The sequence below is a fragment of the Aspergillus stella-maris genome (assembly GCF_047715825.1).
Source record: "Aspergillus stella-maris strain CBS 113639 unplaced genomic scaffold BDV14scaffold_69, whole genome shotgun sequence".
NCBI classification, from domain to species: Eukaryota; Fungi; Ascomycota; class Eurotiomycetes; order Eurotiales; family Aspergillaceae; genus Aspergillus; species Aspergillus stella-maris.
In genome coordinates this window covers 61,072-88,630 of record NW_027396863.1, presented here as the reverse complement: position 1 = coordinate 88,630, position 27,559 = coordinate 61,072, and the positions used below count along the sequence as shown (strand labels likewise).

The window sequence follows — 27,559 nt, the reverse complement described above, 5'->3', positions numbered from 1 at the left end:
GACGGACAATCCGTCGCTTGTCTTTCAGAGAGATTGTCAATCGCAGCATTGCCTCTACGCTGGGACCTGGTGACGCCCAAGGCTTGAGGATTGCAATAGCATGTTCTTCCAGGTCCTCGATATCCGGCACACGAAGTGAAAGCCAGATACAGTGGGAGGCAAGCGCGAGATTGATTATCGCGGCAAGAGTTCTAGTTTACTAGTCATTGCATGAGATAAAGGATAGAAAGACTCACGAGTGAAGATAGATAACAGCGGACGCGATGGGCCTGCTGAGCACAGTAGGCACTATACGGAGGAATGCACGGCAATGACTGATGCAATCCTGGGCCTGGATGAGGATCTCGCGCGGCGGCTCAACGCCCAATTCTCTCGAGCAAACTTGGTGGAGAAAGGGGCGAGTGATGATATCGCCACAGGCATGGTATCGGAGTAGTAGAATGGCTGCATCAGGGCTAGGGTGGTCATCGTCGAGGTCTGGCTTTACTGATGGAGGTACAAACTCCCACCAAGTCTGAAGCTGGTGGGAGAGTTCGTCCGACAACGCATGAAGAGGACGAGACAGACTTTCATAGGTTTGGCCATCCCAGTGTATGGCATTTGAAGCGTATATTGTACAGTGGATACGGTTGAGCAGCTTGCGAGCTGAGATATTGGCCAGCCAGGCGGATTCGTAGGGAGGTGGCGTCGGACCACAATCAGGGTAAGGAAGCTGGTCGACGAGGGTCTCAATGCCACTCCAAGGAAGATGATATTCGGAAACCAGATCACACTCCATCAAGAAGAGTGCCCAGCAAGTTTGAAGCACGTTCGTGGCACGGGGATTGCTCAATTGGTGGATTTCATGCTGAATATTGGTCGATGCCATGTGGATCAACCGCCATGCTTGGAGTAGGCGGCAGAGATAACTGTAGTATAACGCCGCGAGATAAAGAGCCTGTGACAAATCAATATCGGTTTGATACAAGTTCGGCAATGTCCGAAGGATGTATTGCAATGCTGGCCGAAGACACTGGATTCCAGGAAGTTGATTTGGCTCTGCCGTGCGAAGGTCCCTGTCGACCTGCGCCACAGCCAGAACCATGAAGACTTTCGCCAGCCGATAGTTCCAGTCCGAGATTCCCATATCTAATAGAGTGCAATCAACTGCCCAATCATACTTTCCGATAATGGGATGCCTCAGGTGAACTGCGTCAAAATAATGATCGGCGAGGGGCGTAGTCAAGGCTGGATCGAGAGATGGCACAGGAAGCTCCTCGAACGCAGCTGAAAGCGAGAGCTCTAATGGCAGTGGCCGTTTTTGCTCTATGCGCAAGAAGAGGTCTGTTGGATAATCCCCGATAAGAGCAGTGATAGGACGCGTCTGCAGGAGGTTCCCTGTCGTGGTCGCGTGCCTGATAGGGATTGTCATAGGGGCTAGGTAATCAACTGGGGTCTGAGTATCGACAATGGGCGGCATTGCAGCGGGATATGCCGCCTCATTGCCGGTAAGAGATGGCTCATCAGTACGCAAGGGGGTACTGGTTTGCTCGCGAAGGGATTCGAGGGCGCGTGCGTGGTCGGCTAGAGTTGTCTCCAACCGAGCCAGACGGTCGGGAATAATCGAAGCACCCACATCGGCTCTAGACGCATGAGTATATCACAAAGAATTGGTACAAGTATTGACCCACGTATGAGGGTTGGGGTAGATGCAGTGCTTGTTCGCGAGACGACACAGTGAGCAGGTCGGTTGAGCTCCGTCGCAGCGCCGTTTTCTGGCTAGTTAGCATACCTGACATCTTCTAGATGGGTCGCATACCTTTTGCGACAATAGGTGCATGCAATGGCCGCCCTTCTCCGCGCTCGCTGTGGGCTGTCCATGGGGTTGAACTGTGGAGGGTGGATGGAAGGAGGAAGTCGGCGGATAAAAGCCGCTGCAGAGAAGTGGAAGAAGAACAAGAAGGCGGAACTGGCGACGCCTGGATCCACTGCAGGATCTGGAGAAAGGGCGACTGATAGAAAACTGGTTCTGTCATCTCTGGCTGGGGCCCCGTATTCCTCCGCATGACTCTGTCTTGAAGATATCCAGAGATAGGCATGTCTATATAATTGAGTCGTGGTGGACAATGTCGTCCGTCACAGCATCTAAGAAGTATCCACACAATGGCTCCCAAACGAGATTCATTCCACCCTGAACAAGGACCCCCTGACTCTGAAAGCCCTGCTCGTGGCTGGTGGGAGTATGGCTACCTGGCCAGACTGAACATTGGCATTATCTGCTTGACCTTCTTGTGTATGCTCCTTTCTGGGTTCCTGTTCATAGTGCAAGCCACTGACAACTACTCTAGCCAGCACAAATGGCTACGATAGTTCCCTCCTCAATGGCCTTCAAGCCCTTCCGAGATGGCTCGAGTTCATGGAGCAACCTAGCAGTATCTGGCTGGGCTTCATCAACGCTCTATACTGGATCGGCGCTGCGACCACCACCCCCGCAGCAGCCACGGTCGCAAATCGCTACGGACGCAAAAAGGGGATCTACCTTGGTTACATCTGTCTCATTATCGGCACAGTCCTGCAGACAGCCTCGCCAAATGCTTTATCGTCGCACGTCTTTTCACCGGTGCAAGTATGGGGTGGATGAACAACGCGAGCCCGGTTCTTATTGCAGAGGTTGCGTATCCTGCTCATCGGGGTATTGAAAGCGCTCTGTACATGACAAGCTATTATGTTGGGAGTATCGTGGCAGCCTGGGTGACCTATGGTACACGCTCGTGGGCTTCGAGCTGGGCCTGGCGCTTTCCATCTGTTCTGCAGTTCCTCGTGCCAATGCTGGCTCTCCCCGGTCTGCTGCTGGTCCCAGAAAGTCCTCGATGGATGGTCTCTGTCGGTCTCAATGACGAGGCACGAAAGGCGATCGCTGTTCACCATGCTGGAGGCGATGAGAATGCGCCCTGGGTTGACGGCGAGCTACGCAGCATTCAATAGGCCATTGCAGCTGAAGTTGCGGCCGAGAAGGAATCAACTTGGGCAGAGCTCATCCGTACTCCTGGAAATAGACATCGTCTGTTTATCACAATCACCCTGGGCTTCTATAACCAGTGGGCTGGCAATGGACCTCTCTCCTACTACTTGTCTCTGGTCCTCAGTGCCGTTGGAATCACCGAGACCAGCAACCAGCTTCTCATCTCTGCGTGCTTGCAGATTTGGAACTTGTTCTTTGCACTTGGTGCAGCACTTTCAGTCGAACGCGTTGGTCGTCGAAAGCTTTTCTTACTGTCAGCCGGCATAATGCTCGTCAGCTACATTGTTATGACGGGACTCAACGGGTCTTTCGAGGCGACTGGGAACTCACCCACTGGCATCGCTATGATCCCGCTTATCTTCATCTACTTTGCTGGATATGACGTTGCACTGTTCGTTTCCCCTCCTGTACCTTCTGCAGCGGCAATACTAATCAATCTAGAACACCTCTTCTAACCGCATACCCATGCGAAATCTGGCCGTTCCGACTCCGTTCTCGTGGCTTGATGGTTGCGTGGATGTCGTGCATTGTAGCCGTCATATTCAACACCTTCGTGAACCCAATCGCTATGGATGCGATCGGATGGAAGTACTATATCGTCTATGTCTGCCTGCTCATCTCGTGGTTCGCCATCACGTACTTCTGGTACCCAGAGACGAGAGGGCTGTCGCTTGAGGATGTTGCACTTCGGTTTGACAAGGATGGAATTATGCATGGACTTGAGCTCGAGGGGAGTGGGAAAGCCGCGTTGGCGTTGGTTGAGGATAAGAAGGAATAGAGACATGTATTCTCAGACCTACGAAGTAGTATAGCTTCAATCACCTATATGTACCCACCTATCTTGGTCACAGGGCAATGGATCGCGCCTTCCGTAATCTATAGTTAAGACCTGGCCTTCGCACCTTCGCAAACTTGATCATTCGTTACTTCCCTTATGTATCGGGTGTTGCAGTCGCTCCTTCTCAATAAGTCAACAACGGTCCTGCTTAACAAGCTACCTGGCCTAGGTTGTGACTCTTAGTGATCTATAATGTGAGAAAGATGCTTCTAAACAAGCAACATATTAGGGAGCTGGCTGACGACTAATCTCGCTACAAATGACACTTTCTAGGATACATGATGATTGGACACTACACCTCAAGAACAACTCTGTCTTTCTCCCTCTCCATCTCCTTGTCTCCGTGCCTTTTGACATTGTCCAAGCCCTCATTGCTGAATACGGCCGGGTCCCTCCTTTCCCGATTCACCTCTAACTTGAAAACATCTAGGCGCTGATACCCACCGACAACATCATGATACTGCTTCCCTTCAACACACCGATCAAGTTCGAAATCAGCATACAGAATCCCCTCCTCATGTTGCAAGAAAGCCGTTTCAACTCTCTCACCAGCCGGCGAAAATGTGAACGCCGGATGAGCGGCGCCTGTGGGATCAAGGAACATCGATGCACCCCGCGGCGAACGCTGCAGTGCACCCCTGATAACATCGGGGGTACTTGAACCGTCAGTGACAGTGTCAATAGCGTCCTCGTCTAGATATCCAGCGCATAGAACACCGAAACACTTTGCTTCAAAGCAGTGCGCAGCAGCGCGGGTTCGGTTTGCGGCGACGTTGTCGTAGTTCGCTGCTCCTCCCGCGCCGGACTCGTTGGATTCTGAGGGGACTCGGGTAGGCCAAATAGCAGGCCAAGTCGAGATATGAATTTGCTCAGCCTGCGCCATGAGCGTATACCGGGCAAGCGGATTCGTGTTCTCGCCGCAGATGAGATTGCCGATATTCCCATGTTCAGTCTTGGAAACTTTCAGTCCGTGCCCGTCGCCGGGAGACCAAGTCAATTTCTCAAAGAAGGTAGGCATTAACTTCCTATGGTGATTTAAGACCGAACCATCGGATCAATTAGAATATTCGAATTCCACAGCGTCGCTGTACTAAATCCCGATTTCTCAGAGAAGCCGATGCTCACGAGGATATTTGCTTCCCTTGCTGCGGCGCGGATAGCGTTTATCTCTTCGCCATTTGCAGATATGGATTCTGCGACCATGCGTTCGAAGAGGGTATGGTTCTCTGTTGGTGCGCGGAGGGCGCTCCATATGGGGAATGCGGAGATGTATGTCTCTGGAAAGACGACGAGGCGGGCGTTGTTTTTTGCGGCGGCGTGGATTAGCGAGATGGCCTTTTGGGTTGTTGCATGGGCTGAAAGAAAGATTGGTGCGGCGTGGCATGCTGCTACGCGGGTTACGGACATTTTTGCGATTGATAGATAGAGAAGAAGTTGAGAGATGGAGGTTGGAGATGAATGGAGGTGGAGGAATTAAGCTCCTAAGTACAGGCGGGGGATGCGGCAATTGCCGCCCTTCCCGCTGTTGAGACTATACAACTGTCTTATCTTTATTCAAAGAGCTGTGTGGGAACTCCTAATCTATTGAAATCGCTTAGCTTCCTCCTTGAACTTCCGAGCCGGTGTCTTTTGATGGAACAGGTGGTCCAAAGTCTCCGTGCTCATTCCTTTGGTTTCCGGTAGCCTGAAATACGCCCACAGCAGGAGCAGCATAGTGAAGGCTACCGCTGGGAACGCGGCCTTACCCTTCAAATTGCCCTCTGCTTTATTCAACATATACGGAGAGACCACGGAGTTGATAACAGACAGGATATAGTATGCTCCACGACCGAGTGCGATGGTTTTGATCCGGAGGTTACTTGCCCCAATCTCAGAGGCGATGGCATATGGAATGGGGCCAATGGTACAACCTACCTTCATTAGCGGGAAGGTCAAAAGGTATTGGCATGACTTACCATAGCAGAAGAACCAAACCATCAGCAATCCAGATTGCGCCCAGTGGATGTCCGAAGCCTCTGGTGCAACCCCGAGGAAGGCGACGATGGTCATCAGGGGTAGCATGGCTATCAAACCGGTAATATAGATTTTACGGCGACCGATATGGGTCTGGAAGACCCACGACAGACAAGTTCCGATGAAGGCGAGAGAAAGAGTTCCTGTCAAAGTTAATGGGCGATCAGGAAGAAGCCATCTGGATGGCGCCTACCCAAGGTGATCTTGAATGAATCGCCTGACGATAAACCGGCGAGAGTGAAGAAGTAGGTAATGTAGTTTTGAATGGCCCAACCAGGAAGCAGTTGACAGCCCCAGCTAACAATCGAGATCTCCGACCGAAGTCGATTGGTGCCTTGGAAGCATTCGCGGTATGAACTGCCAATTTGCATGTCGTTCTCAATCTGAATGGTGTTTTGAATATTGGCAATGATCGGCTTTGTGTCGACAACGCCTTCAGGAGCAGAGATTGTTCGCTTTAGCGACGCCTCGGCTTCCTCGACTCGACCTTTCCGAATCAACCACCAGGGAGACTCCGGTGCAAACCATGTCACAATAAACAGAGGAAGGGGCAAGGCCCACTGTAGGGCAAACGGGAGACGGTATGACCATTCCGAGGAGATATTCAAGGTGCCGGTCAGGACACCGGTGGATATCAGTCTGCCCATCACCCAGCATAGGTTGACGAACGTTGTCAGGTATCCGCGGAGTACGAGTGGGCAGATCTCGGAGGCATAGGACGGAGTGGCGGCTGCAAAGAATCCCCAAGGGATGGAACTGGGAAATGTTAGTCACTGTCACGATCGAACGGGTCCAAAAGGTGCAATGGGAGGGTACTTACCAGAGCAGCTCACCCACGAGGAGAACTTCAACCGATGGGGCCAAGAAGGTGATGGCGATAAACACGGTCAAGAACACCAGGGATACCATAATGACCTTCCTGGCGCCGAATCTCTCGGAGGCCCAGCCGTTGCAAAAAGTGCCCAACATCAAGCCGACCAGCGCTACCAGGTTCAGACCCAGCTGCCACTTGGCCGGGATGCTGTAGGTGCCATCATCGAGTTGGACCCCGTATTTCTCCTGAAACTGCGGGAAGGCGTAAAAGGAGTGGACGATTTGCATATCGTAGGACTCCATGACAGTGGTCAAAGAGATTAGAACAGACCAGATCACGGCCGGGCGGTAGTATCGAAAGGCATCGCGTACAGACAATTCGGTCTCTGCCCTTCGTCCAATCTCGACTTGCTCCTGGTGTGGCTCTTTGAGAGAAGGCGCCTTTTCGCCGGACATCTTAGCCGACATGATGCTTAGGAAAATAAGTGCTTGGTACTTGCGCCGGCATACTTATATATGTTTGTGAAGAGCCGCTATGATGATGCCATCGAGTATACAGAATATCGTGCTCGCTGCACCCCGAAGTCAGTATAGAAGTTGATGTTCATTCGATACACACCGGAAGTCGGCCGGCAGTCGGAAATGCATTGGACAGGACAGTCTGATCAGGGGAGGCCCCAGATGCTATACAAACAGCCAATCGGCAGATCTCCAGACGACGCCATACCGACCCCAGTTGTCGTGCCCCCGCGTTCTCCAAGAATTGCTATCGACATCTGTCACTTTAAGTCCCATTGGATATCTTCAACATACGCAAGAGTCATGCCTCGCCCACAGCGTTCACCCTGTGTACAATGTCGATACCGCAAGGTAAGAAAGCTCTTCTAGTGAGTGGATGACCTCCGCTAATGATCAAGGTGCGATGCGATCGTCGAAAAGACACCTGTGGCAGCTGCGAGCGACTTAATTTTGAATGTTCTTTCCGCCAGCCAGCTCTGGCCGTCTCTGGCAAGAAAACCCCAGGATCGACGCCACCAGAGCGGTGCCGCGCAAGTCGAGCGTGTCTGGCCTGTCGTCGCCTCAAGGCGCGTTGCTCGGGCGAACTGCCTGAATGTGACAACTGCCGACGACTTGGAAAGCAATGCCGCTACAGTTCGGGGGATCGATTGGTAAAGCCACTGGAGGTTGTCAACTCATCAGATGGTCTCGGACAAAGGCCATTGTTTCCCATGCGGCGCCAGGAGATGATGGAAATTCTTGATCGTTTCTTTCGCCACCTCTACCCCATTCCTTCCTTCTCTATTCTGCATGAGCCATCCATCCGACAGCAGTGCCTGAGCGGCACTCTCGGGCAACCTCTCGCTTTAGTACTGGCGGCAGTGACGAATGTATTCCTGCCATCAGGCGAGCTTGAATTGGCCGACTGGACATCATGGATACGCCGCGCGGAAGCAGAAATATGGGAGAATCTACACCAGCCATCAATAAGCCGTGTGCAGACCCTCATATTGCTAGTGCATTTTCACATTCAGAACGGCGAGTTCGCACGGGCTTATATGCTGGCTGGCATGGCTGCGCGATCTGCTACAGCGCTGCGTCTGAACTACGAACGAACAGAGCTGGGCCCTATTGCGCAGGAGACTCGTCGCCGCGTTCTGTGGGCATTGACAAGTATTGATGGGCACTTCTCGGTCGGGCTTGCTGAGTACGAAACAATGCCATACGCAGTGGTGTATCAACAGCTTCCAAGGCCCGAGGAAGAATTCTCCGGAGGAACTAACGAGAACGCTCATCCCAATCTTTTGGCAGCATGTTTTCGATTGTCCAAAATTCAGCGAGACGTGATGCGTCTTACTCGACAACTTGCCATCTCTGACAAGCCCCTCCTCGAGCTCCCTTCACTTGTACAAGAAATTCAAAATGACCTTTGGCGATTCCATTCAGATCTGGAACTCAGTGCGGACTATTCAATCTCTGCAACTGCAAATGCACTGACAATGAAAGGTTCTCGGTGGTTTGCACGGTATTTACTTGCTTCCCTCTCATGGCACCAAGTTCATTGCGACCTTTACCGTATATTCCTTCCAGGTTATGCCGAAGCAGTCCCGACCACTATTATGGATTCAACCAACGTAGCCTTTCAGAGAAACGCCGTCGAGATGTGCCTCATTCACGTTCAGCAAATCTTCAAGGTCCTTGCCGGGGTTCTCCAGCTTGATGTGCCTGTCCTGCCATCATATTTGGCAGTCTGCTCGTACCAGGCCGCGCGACTCGTTTTGTTTCTGCCATCCCTCTCGTGCGCAAAGGCTGAGATCAATACACACAGCGCCCGAGCACATGCTGAGACGTCTCTGGCAATCTTACACAAGTTTTTCTCGCTTCCACCCTGGGCGACCGACATCATCGCTGACCTCCAACGGCTCATTCAAGCTGCGGACTACGACAGGACGGTGACGACTCGTGCAGCCGGAGTGTTCTCATCGCAAATTTATAGCACTCACTACCGACATGATCAGCTGGCAGTTCATAGTCTCATTCGACAAGCAAAATTTGTCGACGACGGCTATGAGTTCTAAAGCAAGGCAACTCGGCGCATAGCATACGCCATCCTATTAATGGGCCAGATGACGAATATTAACCTCGGGCCCTAGGCTTTGGGATTGTATGATGTTCACTTGCGGTTGCAGGAGAATGTCCCCTACCTTCACCAATACAGAGTCAAGTTGACCGACAACCGCCGACATCCGGTGGACCACGCCTCTAGGCCATTTCCATACTTTGATCTCCTCCTCTCCTCCATCGAATATCAAAAACAAGACCCACAGGGCATTGGACATGATGGATCTTTTCTGTGCCGGTCCCAGCCCCAGAGTATCAACAGGTCACTCAAAAGAAGCGCCCTCCTCCCGTCCCCTACGCTTCAAATCGTCCACTTTGACATTATCGCTGCCACTCCAGAGTCACACCACGATTAGTACGATAAAATGGCGACCGAACAGCGACCGAACATTATATTTATCATGGCGGATGACCATGCATCCAAGTCAATCTCCTGCTACGGCGCTGGGATTAATCACACGCCTAATCTCGACCGGCTTGCGACCGAAGGCATGCGCTTCAACCACTGCTATGTAACGAACAGTATTTGCACCCCGTCGCGAGCAGCAATTCTCACCGGAACGCACAATCATGTCAATGGAGTGATGACGCTGGACTCGAAGATCAACAAGCGCCTTCCCAATGTTGCCAAACAGCTGCGTGTCGGTGGTTACCAGACGGCTATGGTCGGAAAGTGGCATCTTGGAGAAGGCAAGGCCCATGAACCAACTGGTTTTGATTACTGGAGTGTTGTCCCTGGCCAAGGTGAATACTTCGACCCTCAGTTTATTGGACCAGATGGGATGGCAAGAGAGGCTGGCTATGCGACCGACATCATCACCGACAAAAGTCTGAACTGGATTCGCGACCGTGATACGAAGAAACCCTTCTTTCTCATGTGTCACCACAAGGCGCCGCATCGCAGCTGGGAGTATGACCCTAAGCATCGCGATCTATACAAAGACCCGATCAAGCTCCCGGACACGTTCAGCGATGACTACAAGAACCGAGCCAAGGCCGCAAAAATAGCCAAGATGCGCGTCGCAGAGGATCTCACATATACCGATCTGGGTCTTGTTCAGCCTGAAGGAGGTGCAGATGTTGTAGGACCCAAGATGATCGATACCTGGTCATGGCACGATCGCAAAGTCCCAGCTCCAGACGACGTGACGAAGCTGCGGTTGATGGCGAAAGAGGATGGCACAATTTTCACCTTCAAGACGGCCCAGGAGCTGGCAGAGTTCAAGTTCCAACGCTATATGCAGAGATACCTAAGGACAATCCAAAGCATCGACGATAACGTTGGTCGCATGCTTGATTTCCTCGACGCGGAGGGACTGGCTGAGAACACGATTGTCATCTACACCTCCGATCAGGGCTTCTTCCTTGGAGAACATGGCTGGTTCGATAAACGTTTCATGTACGAGGAGAGCTTCCAGATGCCGTTCCTCATTCGGTATCCCCGTGAGATCAAGGCAGGCAGTATCTGTGATGACATTATTTGCAATGTTGACTTTGCCCCAACATTCCTTGATTTCGCAAATGTCCGTACACCAACATATATGCAAGGTGTCAGCTTCCGTGAGTTGCTACAGCAAAAGACTCCTGGAGATTGGCAGCAGGTTGCGTATCATCGGTACTGGATGCACCGGGATGTCATTCACGAAGCGTACGCTCATTATGGTGTGCGCGATCAGCGGTATAAGTTGATCTTCTGGTACAACGAGGATCTTGGACTCGAAGGTACGCGACCAGGTGGACAGGAGAAGGAATGGGAGTTGTTTGACTGTCAGGAGGATCCTCTGGAGCTGTTCAACTGCTACCACGACCCAAAGTATGCCGATATTGTGGCAAAGATGACCAAGTTACTAGAAGACAAGATGGCTGAGATAGGCGATGAGCCTGTTCACGATACTGCTTAAACATATGGTATTCCATTCCTATCATACATATCATATTATTTCATATCCACCTCTGGGTAAGACATTAAACACTAATCATCCTCACAAACCTCTCCCCCAACTCCTCCGCCGCCATGGGATTCCCCCCCGTAACCAACTCCCGATGAAGCGTGGTATACCCAACCTTCTCACTCAACCCCGTAACCATCTCCGCCCCTTCCTCTCTCAATCGACTCTCAACCTTCTCAATCTCACCCCCAAGCAAACCCTCCATAACCTTCTCCTCAGCATCACTCCACGATGTAATCTTGTACCCCTTGTACAGGAACTCGTCAGAGCCAAAGGCCTTTGTTGAAAGCAGTGCGTAGGGGCCATGGCAGATTGCAGCGGTAGGTTTATTCTCTTTGTGGAAATATGTCAATATCCTTCCTAGATCCTTATCGTCTCCCAAATCGGCAAGAGGCGCATGCCCGCCTGGAATAAATATACCCGCGAAAGTCTGTAACTCCTCCGCGGAAATCGTAGAAAGTTTCCTGGGCGTCGAAAAGCCATTCTCATTCTTCATCCTCTGCAAAAGGTCATTCTCGCGCTTCCTCTCATAGAAGTTCCCCGCGAATGCCAAGAGAGATTCGGAGTTCGGATCAGGTTGGGGCTCTTGGCCTTTTGGTGAAGCGAATGTGATTTCGTGGCCGGCGTCAAGGAGTTTTTGTAGTGGTTTGGCGAGTTCCATTAGGAAGAAGCCGGATTGTTGGTTGATGGTTTGGCCCGAGGAGGAGCCGGATGTTTTGTGCAGGGGGAAGGAGTTTGCGTCGCTGAGGACGATGAGAACTTTTTTGGAAAGCATATTGATTCTTTTTTGTGTGATTATTCTTTGGGATGGAGTGTGTATTCTGGTATGTGGTTGAGGTGGTATAAGTATAACTAGGGTAGGAGTGATGACATCATGGTGATAACAGCCCTACAACAACCGACAAGTGGATTCAAGGAACTATCATTATCTGTCGTTACACTATTTCTAATCAAGTAAACATCATACATCATCATGACAACTACTACACTTTCAAGCGGTGAATCAGCAGTCGCACAACCCAGTTGGGACTGCCTGTCTCTCCCTCCAGCGACACCACCGAGTCAGTGATCTTTTCCATCAACTCGCCCATCTTCGTCTCTGTATACTGAATACTTCCGGCTTGGCGAAGATGTGAAAGAACTGTTTCCTTCAGGGGCACATCCAGTCCGCCCGCGGACCGAGATTGTTGCAGGATTCCTCGCAGTTGAACGTTCTTGGGTTGTGATGTCAGGGCGTGAATCAAGGGGTACGAGAATTTACATTCGTCAAGGTCCTCGCAGAAGCCTTTTTGGCCGGTATACTATTTCGATCAGCTGGAGTCTTATGAAATTGGTATTCGAGACCTACCTCTTCTGTTAGGTTCTTGTAGTCGTCCCGGACCTGGAAGAATTCTCCTAGCACATCACCGAGCGATGCTAATTGTGATTCAAGTCTACGAATGTCAGCCTGGTGTATGCAGGAAGAATATGGATTGCTCACCCCTTCTGCTGTACGGGCGCAACCTGCACCATCATGCGTGTAAGCAATCGAAACAGACCACCGGTTTCTGTCTGCATTAGCTTCTTCAATGCTCTTTGAGAAAAAGCAAACATACTCTGCCTGATCATGTCCAGATACTGCTCCTCAGACGGGCATTCTCCGTTCCGCGTCCAATACAAGTCGAAGCTCTGGCCGATAAAGAGGTTTCGCATCTCTTCCAGGTAGATGTCCATGCATCGGGGATCATCCAGCTGTCGTACCTTGTCCATCACATCAATTAGCAGAAAGTTGGCCGAGTTTATTGTCTGCTCGGTGCCAAAGATCATGTGTGTGGATGGCCGACCGCGGCGAAGGGGTGAGTGGTCTTCAATGTCGTCGAGCCTGTATGGTCAGCAATTGAAAACGCACGATCGAGTCCACTTACATTAGAGATGCATTGTGCAGGGTTTGAGCGATGTTCTTGAGCTGATTCACACGATGGTCTGGTAGAACAAGCCAGACGTTCAGACCGTCGATAAATGCTTCTCTGACGCCTTTAGAAGGGAGAGAGCTGATATACTCCGCCGGGCCTAGAAGATGCTGGGAGCAGTCAGCACTATATGTGTGGAGGGTTTCTGGTGTCATACCTCATCACCGAGGATTTCTGGCGTTACTGAAATATCTTTCTCAGGAGGACCAGATGTTGATGACACAGAAGACTGTGCCGATGATCTTCGCGACCCTGACCAGAAGGTGGGAGACGCATCGGACAGATCTGATTCAGAGTGGCTTCTGTTTCTGTACTCTTCCAGAGCCTGTGATTCCCTTCCCACTTCCAACTCTTGGATTGTGTCTTGATGAAGCAGTGAAGCGGCCTCCTTGCAGAGCCAAGGGTGATAACGAGGGCATTGCAGGCTCCAGGCGACGTTCCCAGGCACTTGATAGCCCTGCGCTTTCAGGTATGTTTGCAACTTTATGTTCTCTTTGCCTTCGTCGGCAGCGAAGTCTGCGATGTTCTTCAAATATTGCTGCTCATACTGGTTGGTGACTTCTTGGACACGACGCTTTGCCTGCTCGACATTGAGGTTCTCCCACTGCATGAACAGCCATACGGCATTGGTCATGGTAGTCTTGTCGCTCTCTGCCTGAAACTCCTCCCATTCAATATCAAAGGAGAAGTAGTCATTTGCCAATCCGAGAGCGGCGTAACAGGGCTTGACAATTGATTCAATCCGTTTTTGTTCTTCTGGTGTAAGTTTAATGCCCATGCCGAATCGCATCAGCATGTCGACAAACCTGCAAGGGTTAGTCTAAAAATAGCAATCAGTGATGATTGAAACCCACGGAGCACCGGTATCAATGATGCGATAGTCGACGTATTCCTCCAGATTATTAAAGACTCGCGTCTTGTCTTGCTTGGCAGTTGTTGAGATCATCTCCTTCCACGAGTTGATCACCACCTCAGCGCACGGCGCGTCAATAGAAAGTAGCTCGAGTAGCATCTTTGACTGGATCTGCTTTGTCCCGAGGATTGATCGGACTGTTCGGTACTCGGTCTCATCGAGGGCGATATTATCGGTGTTCAGGTTTAGCTGATCTGCGTTAGTTGGCGATCATGCACAGGTATGTATTATTTACGAACCGTAGACTTGGCTGCCGACTCGACGACATTGTCATATAAAAAGGCATCTACAGAGCAGATACATCAGCGATGGCGTTTAACGCCAGAGAATATCAGAAAAGCGACCGACATTCAAAAATGTAACAAATGACAGCAAGTCGTTCGGGCTTGCAGAATGGCAGCACAACAGCCCCAAAGTGGCCCTCCCAAGGATTGCAGGAGCCCCATCGCTCGATTGGACCGATAAACTGCTCCCAGTCTGTTCGACAACGCAGGGATCCCTCGTTGGCGAGGTGTTCATGATTGTGTCGCCGTAGTTCATAGTCAGAGCAGAACCCTGCAATATTTGGCGTCGACCGCTCAACAATGGACGATAATATAGGGTTAAGAATAGGATCTGACGATTCAGTCATATTGTATGGTACACTAAGAATGAGATTGTTGGAAACAGTGGACGAGCAGCCCTGTGGTGGTGTCTTAAGTGCTCAGCCCGGGGACAAAGCAGTGGCTCCTTCCTCCAGGCCGGAGTGTTCCTGACCCAATAGGAGCACATACAGGGTTAAAAGATAAAGTTGAAGAATCATGGATGAACCATGAACCATGGTTTGCATCGATATGACGTTCTCGAGATCCACATATCGAGGTTGTGCTGCAGATTTCTTCATAGATCCCTTGGGGGCCAGCCAATTGATGTCATCTCGAATGATCTACATGATCGGATCCAGAACACGCAATGAACTACTGATCTGAGAAGGCTGAACTAGCGATCTTGGAAAGAATGCGACCGTGCAATTGCCAATTATAGCGATGGTAATGCAGCTGAGCTGCAGAATGCACCCAAAGGTCGCACAACGTCATCGTGCGATTCCTCATAAGCGCCAGATTGTCTTCTTCTCAGTCTTACCCTCTGTTTTTCTTGGATATCACACATTGACAATATGAATGGCGTTGAACCAGACGAGGCATCAACTCTTGCAACATTTAGTGAGCAGTGTTCCGCCAATGGGCTGCTGAAGCGACCGAGTGGGTTGACGGACGAAGACGTACTGGACGGGATAAGTGATGAGACTACGCTTCTGTGAGTTAGTCGGCTCACTCTGCGAGATAAACTAACCAAGTAGACGCTTCCTGCAAGCGAATAGCCTTGACCCAGCGAAAGCGCTCGAGCAGTTTCAGCAGTCGACCGACTACCGCGCAAAGAACGATGCCGGCCGTCTGTACAGTACGATGAGCGTGGACGATTTCGAGGATACCCGACTTCAGGTAGGAGCCGTTCGAATACAAGGGAGATCTAGACACTGAGTCGTGGAGTATCCCCACTGGACAGGCCGACGCGACCGACAAGGGCGACCGATCCTCGCCATCGACGTTGCAGCCCTGAATAAGGAGACCATGGCACACTGGCGCGAGACACGGAATCCACCGTCCGGGTCTCCAAGCATGGAGGAGAGAGCATTGGTATACTTTGACACTTTCACTCGGTTTTTACTGCCGCTATGCTCGGCCGTGCGTGGTGAGCCTGTGACAAGTTGCGTCTACATTGTCGATGTCTCGTGCTTGGGCATGAAGCAAGCATGGGACCTTCGCGAGTTTGCGCAAGCCGCAAGCTGGGTTCTTTCGACTTGCTTCCCCGAGACTATTCACCGTGTCTATGTAGGTTTCTTCGTCGCATAGTTGCCGTCGCTTGTTAACCACAAATCAGGCCTGCAACTGTCCCTCGATGCTGACCACCCTGTGGAAAATATTGAAACCCTTTGTCGACCCTATCACTGCAGCCAAGATTCAATTCCTGCCGAGAACTGAAAGCTTGCAAGTCCTCTCCCAAGAGATCGATCCCGCCAATATCCCATCAAGTCTCGGCGGTGGCTTCGACTTCCAGACAGGGATGCTTCCTGATCTTGACGAAGAAACTAGGCGAGTCCTCGACTGGACAACACCGCAGCAGGAGATTCCACCTGGAACGCTCAAATGGCTCCAGTCTGAGGGCCAGAAGAAAGCTGTAGCTACGGGGACAGTGGATGGGGAGACGAGGAACCTACATATAGCCACTTTGCGAACTTAGATAGAGAACCGCCTACAGAGTAGATAAATTTTTGAATAGCATGCTAGAGAACTATTTTGTCTCATGAGTTCTTATGGCAGCTACATCACCATACGCTTGCGCTTCTTAGCTTGTAAGAGACCGACTGGACTTCGGTTCATGCATCGCACTTCTGCGCGGTTATCTCTCATCGCTGCTGACATCTTATGCCATGCTGTCATACACAAACCTTAAGTTATATCCCTGTCCCGTTTTCTGAGATCGCTCTCAATTGACCAGAATGAAAAAAAAAAAAAAGAAAAAAAAGAAACACTAGATTCATAGCACATGGGAACTCGCTCTCCAACTCTAACAATGAGTTCTTTCTGACATCAGATTGTATATGTAAGTATCGTCATTGGACAGATATGGGTTGCACAAGCCGCAGCAGGCTGTTTACAGTTTCATCGGAGGCAAAAGCTAGTGGAGGAGAGATCTACCAGCTTGTCGGGTCATATGGGATAGCAATTCCGATAATATGGGTTAGATAGTCTTCCTTGCTGCCGCTATCATCATCGTCAACTCGGGCAGTGCTGCTCAACATTGAACATTGTTCAATCATAGGCCGTGGAACCGTGCCTGTTTTTTCCGACCACAGTGCACACGAGACCTACATGGCTCGAGCTGCCCTGCCCTAACATTCTAAAGCGTGTTTCGAAAGAAGGAATTTACGGACTATCCATCTCTATGCAGCTGTGGAAAGGCTGGTGTTTAGGTCCGAGCTGTTATATCTGGACACAAACGCGGACGTCAGTACTCATAGGTAGGCATAAGATTACGTCTAGGATCGTCATAGGCAATTTTAAATGGCCACGACTCATCTCAACCTCTAATGTCCAGCTGTGATATCAGACAGTACATACATAACCTGCGACCAAGTAAACGTAGCGCAGTTATGCCGTCATCTACTAGCATCAAGGGGCAAGTCAGTGTGTCACATTCGAACAGCTTAAAGTTTGGAAAATCACACGCGGCAGGTTCAAGTCCTTGAGATCGAAAAGATTATACAACGGCCATGTACCACTCAATCATGGTCGTTCTGCTGATATATAATGCATATCCAGAAAGTACTGACGGTCTCGTCTAGTTCTCTCCTTTTTGGATTCCTGACCGGGTAGTCCTGCGCCATCGAGTAGTCTTATTCTATTTCTATAGATATCTCAGTACACCAGATTCAATTCAATGTACAGGGTCGAGGCCCTTCGACTCAGGTCCACCCAGCCCGTCATCTCCACGGTCCGATGGATTACCCACATCCAGGCGTTTCAGACCTAGGCTCTTCAAATACATAGCTTTCTTAGTTGTATAGATGCATCAGACAGCCTTTGAGATGAAGTTATCCGGAAGAACATTTTCAAGCCAGAGGAACTTGTTTGAGAACCCAGGTTACAGGTCCGGTGGCACCGTTCTATTTGAGAACCTCAAGTTGGGGAGCAAGAGCAGCTTACTAAGCCGTAAGTCCGCCAGAGTAGGAGGGTGTGAAGGTGGATTGTTCTCAGTCCACGGTCTCCATTCTTATAATGATTATAGCGAGAAATATCCACATAGCTGCGAGAGGTTAGTGTGTTTGTTTCGCTTTCCATCTGGAATATAAACTTCGTGGATGTTGCTCTAACCGTGCCACTGAGCCCACCGGCTCTCGCTGAGTTCAGATTTCCGCCCCAACAGTTCCACCGTGGGCTATATCGTGCTCTATTTATGGAGACACGGCTGGTGGCTGCCTTGCTAAGTGCACGACCGATTTCAGGATCTCAAATAGAGAATCCATTACGAACAGCGCATCTCTTGGCGGCGCGCTACTGTGCGAGAGTGGCGACGGCGTGGGGGTGCTCCTATCAGGGTTACCGGGGTGTAAGATGTCGCACAACTACAAGGACATTGTTTGCTCTGCAGGTGCTTGGCTGGTTAAGCTTACATTGGTCAATCTAGTATATGTATAAAATAAAGTCTAACGCTCGAGAATCCCTTTGACGACAACCTCGGGCCAAGTCCGGGGATCAGCCAGTGCACGCACCAGGCGGGGGGCGATTGCGATCATCGCCCATCGCCGGCAGCGAGAGTCGGTAATTTAACCTGGAACACCGGACTGTGGCCTATGCGGGGTAGCGGGGGAGCGGAATTGGGAATGTTTGGTTTCTGGTTTGTCCCCAGTTGATCCAGACTTTGGTAGTTGCAGCCCGGGTCTCTCTCCGCGCGAGCTGGCGGTGCCTGGCAGCTTTCGGCCCAAGAGTCGGTACTTTGGGGGCCTTCTTTGAGCTGGTAGATCGCCGTATCTCGGGTCAATGGCGGGGTGGAAGGGGTATATAAACTGGTAGAGGTCGTCGTGAGAGAGAGGTAGAACATATTCTTCTTTTAATGCTTTGATACCCTTAGATACCCCTTTTCAATCTCTCCACTCAACATATTCACAATGGCCGTCAAGACACAAGCTCTCGTCTCCAGGGAGGTCAATGTCCCTCCCAAGATGGAGGAGATCACCCTCGACAACATCCGCGCCGATGAGGTCCTCGTTGAGATTCATGCGACCGGTATCTGCCACACAGACTTTTCCTGCATGAACGGCACTCTGCCTGCTGCATTCCCCAGTGTTCTTGGACACGAAGGTAACCACTGATTTCCTCAATGCTTGGTGGACCTTGTTAAGAGTTTCCAGGTGCCGGTGTCGTTGTCGAGGCTGGTGAAAAGGTCTCGCACGTCAGCAAGGGCGACAAGGTTCTGCTCAGCTTCGACCACTGCGGTGCCTGCTACCAGTGCGACGAGGGCCACCCAGCCTACTGCGCCGAGTGGGTTCCTCGTAACTTTGGCCAGAAGCGCCCGGATGGATCTTTGACTTTGGCCGACTCCAACGGTGCTCAATTGCACGGTTCTTTCTTCGGACAGAGCTCTTTCGCCCGTCACACGATCGTCAGCAGTGCGTCAGTCGTCAAGGTTCCCACAGAGACGCGCCTTGACTTGTTTTCGCCTCTTGGCTGTGGTATCCAGACTGGTGCTGGCGCTATTCTCAACACGCTGGACGTGCAGCCGGGCAAGTCAGTCGCCATCTTTGGTGTTGGATCCGTCGGTATGAGTGCCGTTATGGCTGCTAAGCTGCGCAATGCGAAGATCATTATTGCTGTTGACTTGCAGCCGCAGCGTCTCGAGGCTGCGAAGAAGCTCGGCGCCACGCATGCTGTCAACGGTGGCGATGCCGATGTTGTTGCTCAGATCCAGAAGATCTCCGGAAAGAACGGTGTTGACTACTCGGTTGACTGTGCTGGTGTTCCTCAGGTCGTTGAGAAGGCACTCGACTGCCTTGGTACTCGTGGTAAGGGCGCCACTGTCGGTGCGCCTACTCCTGGTGTCCGTGCCGGTGTCGATGTCTTCTCGCACCTCGTCATGGGCCGTCAGTACCTCGGATGCTGCGAGGGTGACAGCGAGACTCAGAAGGTATGCTTCATGTATTTCTTTGTTGACCGATGACGCTAATTATAGTTAGTTCCTGCCCTACCTTATTGAGCAACAGGCCAAGGGACTGTTCCCTCTGGAGGAGATGGTCACATACTACCCTGTCAACGAATTCGAGAAAGCGTTCAAGGAGGTCAAGGAAGGAAAAGCCCTCAAGGGTGTTCTGCTCTGGAACTAAATGAGCATTGATGATTAGCATATTTAGCGTAGTGATAATGAAGACAGTTTTTACCGTTTATTCACAACAAATTATTACGTGGAAGAGCAAGAGAGAAGTAGAGACAGGGAAGAACAGATTTATGAGGAATAGGAAGCAAGTACCCTGTGGACAAAGGCGGAGTAGGGCATTGATCGACGAAAGGCAGGGGGTACCCGGTGTGGTGGCCCTGGGTACCTTGTCAAAGATACTTGCACCCTGGCCAATCTCGTGGCTGAAGCTCACATCATTGAAAACCAATCAATTTGTACTTAATAGATTGAAGAATCCTACAGGATCTGCCCTGGTGGCGCTGAGGTTGCTTCTCTCGGGGACTATATCGGCTATAGTGCAAGAGACCGTCCGTCGGATAGACGCCATCGGAGACTTCCATGCCATGTATGAGAAATGCGACACATTAAAACCTCTCGTTCGCCTGTTTGTACAATGTTAGTCTTTCAAAAACTCTAGGTTTATCTTTCTTCCTTCAACTACCTAAATTTCTACGTTCTTCGCTTGCGCAATATCCAGAATGGTCTTGATCAATGAGTCGTCACAGTACCGTCCGCCATATAAGTCTCCGGCCACCCCCAATTAAATCGGAGACTTCCCTTCAGCTCTCTCTGAAAATCAGGACTTTTGCAGGAAGTCAGCGACTTTGACTCCCTTCCTCAAGAGTCATTCATGCTTTATAATTTATTTCCAAGCATTAATAATGCGTCTTTTGGGGGCGTTATGTTGGCTCCCAAACATGGCTCTATAAAGTCACCGAAACGACAAGGATATTCATGATGAACAGACACAATCAAATAGTTGTCTTTGCAGTTGAATTCAGATTTTGCAATGGCAAACACAATCTACCTCATCACCGGCGCAAGCCGTGGCATCGGACGTGGTCTCGTGGAAGTCTTCCTCGCACGCCCTAACACCACCGTCATTGCCGCAGTGCGAGACCCCAACAGCGCGTCGTCTAAGTCCCTCGAGGCTCTTGCCAAAGGATTCAACTCAAAGGTCATCATCGTGAAAATCGACTCCAAGTCACCAACCGACCCAGCGACCGCAGTCCAAACCCTCGCATCCGAGCAGGGCATCAACCATCTAGACATCGTGATCGCGAACGCCGGTATAAGCGATGACTTTTCAACCGTCCATTCTGTCCCAGTCGATAAAGTGAAGAAACACGTTGACGTTAACGCCTATGGCCCGCTATACCTCTACCAAGCCGTTTACCCGCTTCTGAAGAAGAGCGAGAAGCCCATCTTTACGGCTGTGGGAAGTCCGATGGGTAGTATTGGGGGTATGAATTTGAGACCCTTTCCCTCTGGGGCGTATGGGCCAAGTAAGGCTATGCTGCATTGGATTGTGCGCAAGGTGCATTTTGAGAATGAGGAGTTTGTGGCGTTTGTTGTTGACCCTGGGTATGTGGTTATGGTTTTCTGGAGTAATATACAGGCTGACAGGTATAACAGTTTCGTGCAGACCGACATGGGGAATGCTGGGGCCAAATTAGCTGGGTTGGGGAAGGCGTTTATTACGACTGAGGAGAGTGTTAATGGTATTGCGAATGTGGTTGATGGTGCAACGAGGGAGTCGGTTGGTGGACGGTTCAAGATCTGGGATGGGTCGGAATTCCCTTGGTAGATGGGGATCTGGATATATCTCGTCTTACTGTTCGGATAGATTGATAGAAACATCATATATATTGGTTGTCGAAGTTTATTTGTCTTCCGATAGCATGATGGCTTCCAGGGAGCAATTGTCTTTAGGACTGCGTAGACTCGGCCATCGAAGTATTAAGCTGAGTTATAATAGAGTGAGTCAAGAATATCAACCCGCCATACGTCAAGTCATAGACCCCCTTAGATCTCTCTAGCTTTATACGCAACATCCCCGCCCTTGCCAGATGAGGGCACGTCCTCGGATTCCTCTACACCCTTAACACCAACCAGAACCTCTGTACTCTCAAACTTAGTATCAACCTCCTCGAGCGTAAGCCCCTTTGTCTCAACAAAGGTAAAGTAGGCAAGGACAAGGAAGGCAAAGTCCCAAGCGGCGTTGATGAAGTAGAACTTCCAGCCCAAATCCTCCATTGCGTAGGCCATAACAAAGGATGCAAGAAGACTAGAGCGGGCGGGATTAGCGAGTGCTGAATAGAGATACTAAAGGAGGGGCTCACCCGAATCCAGAGTCCATCATGTGGAAGATGGCTATACCGGCCGTGCGCAGTTTGAAGGGGGATACTTCGGTCGCGTACAAGCTGGTCATTGGTGTAATTGAGAAGGCGTAGAAGCCTTGGAAGAGGAATATCACGGCGATGGTGCCGTAGATTCCGGAGGTATTTGTGCTTTCGCCGTACCCTTTGCAGGATGTTAGATAAGTAGGTAAGGATGGTATGAGTGGAGCGATAACCCACGTTTGATCAGTCCTCCGATCATACAAAGCGTGACTACCATGCCGCTGACGCCAATAAAGGTTTGTTTTCGGCGACCGATAATGTCTAGCATAAAGCTGCCGCATATGGCGATGGCAAATGACCAGCAGTTGATGATGACCTGGACCTGGGTCTGTGTTTTGGTGTTGGTGATGCCAGCCTGGTCGAGGATTTTGGTCAGGTAATAGCTGGTTCAGATATCAGCGGAGTTGTAAAGTTCGAAGAGACGGGGGACGTACGAGATGATGAAGTTTCCAAACATCTCAATCATCAGACCGAAACTAACTATAATAACAAGTCGTTTTCTGTTCGCCTTTGTTGAGAGGAACTCCCTGTAGGGATTTCCCGTGTACTCTGCGGCCTCGCGCACAATTGTGTCTCTGATACCGTTTAGCTCGTCATTTGCTTTGCCAGCGTCAATGTTTCCCTTCCCCTGCATGATCATCAAGACCTCCAATGCCTCCTCATTACGGTCCTGGCCTATCAGCCAACGGGGGGACTCTGGTACGAAGGGGACGCAGATGGCGGCCAGAAGACTGGGGATGAACTGTAATAGCGAAGGAAGCCGCCATGCCCACGTGCTGCTGATGTTCTGGGTACCGTAGTTGATGATCGATGAGATTAGACTTCCAACAAAGAAGCATGAGAAAAAAAGACCGAGCACGCGTGCTCGTCGTCGTGGAGGTAGTAGTTCGCCCAGGAGTGTAGATGCGGCGCCGCTGCTAATACCAATACCAATACCTATTATTATCCGAGCCACCACGAACATGGCAATATTTTGCGCAACTGCTTGCAGAATGATCCCGATGACAGTTATGACGACAGCGACGTATATCGAGAGACGACGGCCAATATAGTCTGCGATCGGCTGCATGAGGTAGGAACCGAGGATTTGTCCAATCCACATGGCAGCATTGTTGAGGCCCTCGGTGGCTGTGGTGAGGTTGAAGTACTCTGAATACGACGGAAGAATAAGCAGGCCGTTCATGACCGAAGAGTCGTACCCTAGGGTCTGCCAAAAGTCAATAGTGAAATAACGGCAGTGTGAGCACTGAACTAACAGCAGAGTTGACCACGGTCACCACAAGGAGCAAGGGCATGAGCACCCTGTGATCCGTTGGGACCAGCTTGGACACATGGTGGCGCTCAAATTGCACGGACATGGCTGGAGAATCTCGCGACAGATTGATGGCGATCATCGCTCGCATCGAGCATTGAGCCATGTCTTATACAGTGGACTACTTATACCCATGATAGCAACTACGTTCAGACCAAACCGGACTGCCTTGGACTAGGTAGAAATGGAGCGGACGACCCGATGCAGATCAAGGGTTTTCTTCAGCATGCTGCCAGTCTCTTCGGCTTGTCCGAGGTAGGAATGCGCTATCTCGCTGGACTTGGATAAGACACTCCTGTTACTCCAACTTTTCCTTGTATCCTAGGGGCTGGAGAGATTGATAGATAAAGGAAAACGTGCCAAGTAGGACTAGGCGGATGACCCGCTTTCGAGGACACGACGATGATAAGCTATTTAATGTAGGGCTGCTGGTCGCTCGTGCTTGTGGTCTCCCAGTAAGGTCGGGGTCCGAAGATGCCGAGTTTTGATGCACCTTGGCCTGCTTGGGCCGAGTATACTTACAAGGCCGCGGAGGATAAAGATCCGGAGTTTCTAGCTATCAAGAAATCGATCATCGCGGAATACGGCCCTGACGCACTGAGAACAAGTTGGCTCAAGGTCTGTGATGAACTGAAGAGTGTCACCGACGAGATAGCGGAGAAGGGCAACAAGATCATTCCTGTTATCGACACTAAGCAAGTGTTGGAGAAAGGGTTCACACACGATCAACGCGAGGAGATAAGACGGATTGGTACTTTTGTCTGCAGAAGCACTATTCCTGAAGCTGAAGCATCGACTCACTACGACAATCTAAAGAAGTTTGTCGCAGATAATGAAGGCTCAATTAAAGCATGGCCGCCGGAGAGCCCGTCAATGCTGATTCTATACAACTCGCCAACGCAGACTGCACTTCGGACACATTCCAATCAGTTGAAACTCCAGCGCAAGCTGAACGAGTTGTGGCATGACTCGACGGGCGGCAGCTCGTCAGACCCTTTGATCTATCTCGACGGCGTTCGCGACCGGGCTCCGGGGGTGCCATTCATGGGTTTGGGTCCTCATATTGATGCTGGCAGCCTTTGCCGATGGGCCGATCCAACGTACCGTAAGGTATATTCCAACATCTTCTCTGGGAATCCAGAACAGCACGATCCGTTTGATTTGGGGCTTCGCAAGAATGCAAACCAGACATTCTACGAGGGCACTGCCCACTCGCAGGTTCTGCGGACATTCCAGGGCTGGACGGCTCTGACCCCTACGGCGCCGAGGGAAGGGACAATCATGCTGTACCCCAATGTCAAAACAGCCGTCGCGTATATGTTATTGCGGCCCTTCTTCCAACCGCCAGCTGACCCGGAGGATATCATGGACGCGGAGAAGTGGACGCTGGACGAGTCGACGGGATGGTTCCCTGGGACTTTCAAGCCTCAAAGTCAGCGCCTCAGTCGGGCGTCACATCCTCATCTGCGGCTGGAAGAGTGCCTGATGTATGCCCCAGCTATCAAGCCTGGTGACACTGTTTGGTGGCATTCTGATGTGAGTCCTTCTATCTCGGTCTGTTTCGACGCGTGAATGCTAACGGAATGGCACCAGCTTTGTCATGCGGTCGACACCGAGCAACTGGGCAAGGAGAATGCATCGGTCGCATTCATTGCCTCATGTCCCACGACACCAGCGAACCAGGAGTATGCCGTGATACAATTGGAGGCCATCCTGGAGGGTCGTCCTGGTCCAGACTATGCGGAGCGCAACGAGATCGATGAGAGCAACTTGAAAGGATTTGTGGGTCTGGAGGGAATCAACGCCGACGCTCGTGAAGCATACGGGTTCTCGTTATTGCAGAGCAAGTAGTAGCGGTAACAAGAAGAATTCCATGACAACAAGAGAAGGCACGATGGTCACGTGTTAGTGTAAAATGTGGGAAGCGATGGATGGATCTCCTATTGGGTGGCCGGTACGGCCAGCTATCTAGGATACTAATGGATGACTAAGCGAGGTCGACCCCTAGGGGCAGGCGGTGCCGGACGGCAGTATGCTCCGACATAAAAGCAATGTCACGTGGTATGTTCTCTGTGTCGGAGCATACTGCCCTCCGGTACCGCCTGCCCCTACGGGTCGACCTCGCTTAGTCATCATATCCCTATTTAGCAGAGCCCACGGGCACCCCTGAATGGTCAAGCATCTTGGTTCCCACACTCTGTAGATAACTGTGCCGTCACGTGCCTCTGTAATGCCCCTCGTTGTTGATAAACAATCTGACATTTAAATGCGCTGGCACTGCTCGCATCTTCACAATGCCTGCAATTGGGGACTGTAACCATGGCGTCTGTTCTTGTCTTTCAAGGCACTGTCATCCATTCGATTGACTCTGAGACCTTAAAGATCCTGGACAACGCCACTCTTGTTGTTACTGACGGTCGCATCACAGCTCTCCACAAGTCAACAAACGACCTTCCCTCCGATTCCTTTCCTCCCAATGCCTCAATTCACCGTCTTCCTCCTCACGATTTCCTGATTCCCGGTTTTGTCGATACACACAATCATGCTCCTCAATGGCCCATGCGAGGCCTCGGTCAAGGGCTTCACATCCTCGACTGGTTGAACGAGATCACCTTCCCCGTCGAAGCCCGCTTTGCCGATCCTGCCTACGCTACGAGTATCTACGAGCACACCGTCGAGGACTTTCTCCGCCAGGGCATCACGACTGCTTCATACTACAGCTCCCGGCATAGGGAGGGAACAAAAATACTGGCTGAGATATGCCACAGGAAAGGGCAGCGGGCGTTTGTGGGCAAGTGCAACATGGACAGAAATGCTCCAGACTACATCCAGGAGGAGAGCGCGTCCGTTTCATTGCGGGAAACTGAGGAATGCATTCAGCATATCCGAGGCTTGTCCAAAAACGACCACCAGGAGCATCTGGTGAAGCCCGTCGTGACCCCGCGGTTCGCTATTTCATGTACCCCCGAGCTTCTCCAAGGCCTCGGAGAGATTGTGAAGCGCGATGACGCATTGGCAATCCAAACTCACTTTAACGAAGCTCAACAAGAGATCGATGCGACGACGGAGCTTTTCCCACAATTTGCCGGTAGCGAGGCCGACTTGTACGAGAGCTACGGACTGCTGAATGCCCGCTCCATCCTTGCCCATTGCACCATAATGACAGACTACGAGAAGGAGAGGATCCACTCGCTGGATTGTGGTGTTGCGCACTGCCCGATCGCCAACATGACTGTCGGCGGAGGGTTCATGGTTGCGCCCGTACGAGACTTCCTGCGTCGCGGCATCAAGGTCGGTCTGGGCACAGACAGCGGCGGTGGTTGGGCTTCAGGAATGCTTGCTGTCATGCGACAGGCCATGATTGCATCCAATGCCCGGGAGGTCTTGTCAGAAGGTAAGGATAAAGCGCTGTCGTTCGAGGAGACATTTTACCTAGCGACTTTGGGAGGAGCAAAGGTTCTTTGTCTTGAAGATCGCATTGGCAACTTCCAGGTTGGCAAGGAGTTTGACGCGGTGTGGGTCACTACGACTACTGGCTTGCAGTCGGCCATGACACCACGAGAGGATGGGGATTCTCCGCGCAGAGTGTTTGAGAAGTACATTATGACTGGCGATGATCGGAACGTAGCGCAGGTGTATGTCCGCGGCCGAAAGGTTGCCGGAACTAGATAGGCATTTACGATATCATGAATCAATCAAATTTCGGGTCACTCTATTCAAGCCCTCCAATCATTCTTCTGGGTATAATGGGATGAATGAGCTGGAGGTTGTACGGAAGGATCTCGAATATATATATTGGCTGTGGGCAGCCATAACAATCATTCAACATTCTCAGGATACCACAACCGATATTTTCAGCATCGAATCTGGGCCACTCAGATGCGAAACCCAGAAAATAATTTATCAAGATGGCATGTGTGATAATCAATGGTCAAAGTGTCATGATCAGGTGACTGGGTGGCATCGTACAATAGCGCC

At 51.0% G+C, this 27,559-nt stretch overlaps 14 protein-coding genes across 14 annotated transcripts; 8 read left to right on the top strand and 6 right to left on the bottom strand.

Annotated features, from left to right (window-relative positions):
- Window positions 1-232: 232 nt before the first annotated feature.
- BDV14DRAFT_204093 (fungal specific transcription factor domain-containing protein) lies at window positions 233-2,015 on the bottom strand (the record flags this gene model as incomplete). Its single annotated transcript, XM_073774446.1, has 3 exons — window positions 233-1,622; window positions 1,667-1,754; window positions 1,799-2,015. The coding sequence occupies 3 exons, from the start codon at window positions 2,013-2,015 to the stop codon at window positions 233-235; spliced, it is 1,695 nt and encodes a 564-aa protein (XP_073624058.1).
- A 127-nt stretch (window positions 2,016-2,142) lies between these two features.
- BDV14DRAFT_204092 (uncharacterized protein) lies at window positions 2,143-3,779 on the top strand (the record flags this gene model as incomplete). Its single annotated transcript, XM_073774445.1, has 5 exons — window positions 2,143-2,272; window positions 2,328-2,605; window positions 2,650-2,934; window positions 2,965-3,392; window positions 3,443-3,779. The coding sequence occupies 5 exons, from the start codon at window positions 2,143-2,145 to the stop codon at window positions 3,777-3,779; spliced, it is 1,458 nt and encodes a 485-aa protein (XP_073624057.1).
- Window positions 3,780-3,971: 192 nt separating this feature from the next.
- Window positions 3,972-5,246, bottom strand: BDV14DRAFT_211302 (carbon-nitrogen hydrolase family protein; the record flags this gene model as incomplete). The annotated part of the gene is made up of 3 exons (XM_073776071.1): window positions 3,972-3,995; window positions 4,195-4,839; window positions 4,887-5,246. 3 exons carry the CDS (start codon window positions 5,244-5,246, stop codon window positions 3,972-3,974), a joined length of 1,029 nt encoding a protein of 342 aa, XP_073624056.1.
- Window positions 5,247-5,420: 174 nt separating this feature from the next.
- BDV14DRAFT_204090 (general substrate transporter) lies at window positions 5,421-7,133 on the bottom strand (the record flags this gene model as incomplete). Its single annotated transcript, XM_073774444.1, has 4 exons — window positions 5,421-5,749; window positions 5,795-5,995; window positions 6,046-6,608; window positions 6,673-7,133. 4 exons carry the CDS (start codon window positions 7,131-7,133, stop codon window positions 5,421-5,423), a joined length of 1,554 nt encoding a protein of 517 aa, XP_073624055.1.
- Window positions 7,134-7,400: 267 nt separating this feature from the next.
- Window positions 7,401-9,295, top strand: BDV14DRAFT_211299 (uncharacterized protein). Its single transcript, XM_073776070.1, has 2 exons — window positions 7,401-7,535; window positions 7,583-9,295. The coding sequence occupies exons 1-2, from the start codon at window positions 7,488-7,490 to the stop codon at window positions 9,239-9,241; spliced, it is 1,707 nt and encodes a 568-aa protein (XP_073624054.1). The 5' UTR covers window positions 7,401-7,487; the 3' UTR covers window positions 9,242-9,295.
- Window positions 9,296-9,385: 90 nt separating this feature from the next.
- BDV14DRAFT_181135 (sulfatase family protein) lies at window positions 9,386-11,203 on the top strand. The gene has a single exon (XM_073770015.1). The coding sequence runs from the start codon at window positions 9,650-9,652 to the stop codon at window positions 11,183-11,185; it is 1,536 nt and encodes a 511-aa protein (XP_073624053.1). The 5' UTR covers window positions 9,386-9,649; the 3' UTR covers window positions 11,186-11,203.
- On the bottom strand, window positions 11,191-12,037 carry BDV14DRAFT_181134 (type 1 glutamine amidotransferase domain-containing protein). Its single transcript, XM_073770014.1, has one exon. The coding sequence runs from the start codon at window positions 12,006-12,008 to the stop codon at window positions 11,250-11,252; it is 759 nt and encodes a 252-aa protein (XP_073624052.1). The 5' UTR covers window positions 12,009-12,037; the 3' UTR covers window positions 11,191-11,249.
- A 179-nt stretch (window positions 12,038-12,216) lies between these two features.
- Window positions 12,217-14,726, bottom strand: BDV14DRAFT_204086 (bifunctional terpene synthase/polyprenyl synthetase family protein; the record flags this gene model as incomplete). The annotated part of the gene is made up of 9 exons (XM_073774443.1): window positions 12,217-12,534; window positions 12,582-12,666; window positions 12,714-12,780; window positions 12,829-13,094; window positions 13,138-13,292; window positions 13,340-13,988; window positions 14,037-14,284; window positions 14,335-14,381; window positions 14,444-14,726. 9 exons carry the CDS (start codon window positions 14,724-14,726, stop codon window positions 12,217-12,219), a joined length of 2,118 nt encoding a protein of 705 aa, XP_073624051.1.
- A 511-nt stretch (window positions 14,727-15,237) lies between these two features.
- BDV14DRAFT_211293 (SEC14 family lipid-binding protein) lies at window positions 15,238-16,424 on the top strand. Its single transcript, XM_073776069.1, has 4 exons — window positions 15,238-15,391; window positions 15,435-15,576; window positions 15,625-15,966; window positions 16,016-16,424. The coding sequence occupies exons 1-4, from the start codon at window positions 15,252-15,254 to the stop codon at window positions 16,373-16,375; spliced, it is 984 nt and encodes a 327-aa protein (XP_073624050.1). The 5' UTR covers window positions 15,238-15,251; the 3' UTR covers window positions 16,376-16,424.
- Window positions 16,425-18,803: 2,379 nt separating this feature from the next.
- Window positions 18,804-20,062, top strand: BDV14DRAFT_211289 (NAD(P)-dependent alcohol dehydrogenase; the record flags this gene model as incomplete). Its single annotated transcript, XM_073776068.1, has 3 exons — window positions 18,804-18,980; window positions 19,067-19,819; window positions 19,869-20,062. 3 exons carry the CDS (start codon window positions 18,804-18,806, stop codon window positions 20,013-20,015), a joined length of 1,077 nt encoding a protein of 358 aa, XP_073624049.1. The 3' UTR covers window positions 20,016-20,062.
- An 814-nt stretch (window positions 20,063-20,876) lies between these two features.
- On the top strand, window positions 20,877-21,674 carry BDV14DRAFT_192494 (SDR family oxidoreductase; the record flags this gene model as incomplete). The annotated part of the gene is made up of 2 exons (XM_073771649.1): window positions 20,877-21,451; window positions 21,503-21,674. The coding sequence occupies 2 exons, from the start codon at window positions 20,877-20,879 to the stop codon at window positions 21,672-21,674; spliced, it is 747 nt and encodes a 248-aa protein (XP_073624048.1).
- Window positions 21,675-21,737: 63 nt separating this feature from the next.
- On the bottom strand, window positions 21,738-24,038 carry BDV14DRAFT_181127 (general substrate transporter). Its single transcript, XM_073770012.1, has 4 exons — window positions 22,704-24,038; window positions 22,447-22,652; window positions 22,210-22,390; window positions 21,738-22,154 (listed from the first exon to the last, which is right to left on the bottom strand). The coding sequence occupies exons 1-4, from the start codon at window positions 23,450-23,452 to the stop codon at window positions 21,893-21,895; spliced, it is 1,398 nt and encodes a 465-aa protein (XP_073624047.1). The 5' UTR covers window positions 23,453-24,038; the 3' UTR covers window positions 21,738-21,892.
- BDV14DRAFT_181126 (uncharacterized protein) lies at window positions 24,031-25,556 on the top strand. The gene has a single exon (XM_073770011.1). The coding sequence runs from the start codon at window positions 24,056-24,058 to the stop codon at window positions 25,151-25,153; it is 1,098 nt and encodes a 365-aa protein (XP_073624046.1). The 5' UTR covers window positions 24,031-24,055; the 3' UTR covers window positions 25,154-25,556.
- A 246-nt stretch (window positions 25,557-25,802) lies between these two features.
- On the top strand, window positions 25,803-27,452 carry BDV14DRAFT_129439 (putative guanine deaminase). Its single transcript, XM_073766073.1, has one exon. The coding sequence runs from the start codon at window positions 25,901-25,903 to the stop codon at window positions 27,251-27,253; it is 1,353 nt and encodes a 450-aa protein (XP_073624045.1). The 5' UTR covers window positions 25,803-25,900; the 3' UTR covers window positions 27,254-27,452.
- The last annotated feature ends 107 nt before the right edge of the window (window positions 27,453-27,559 follow it).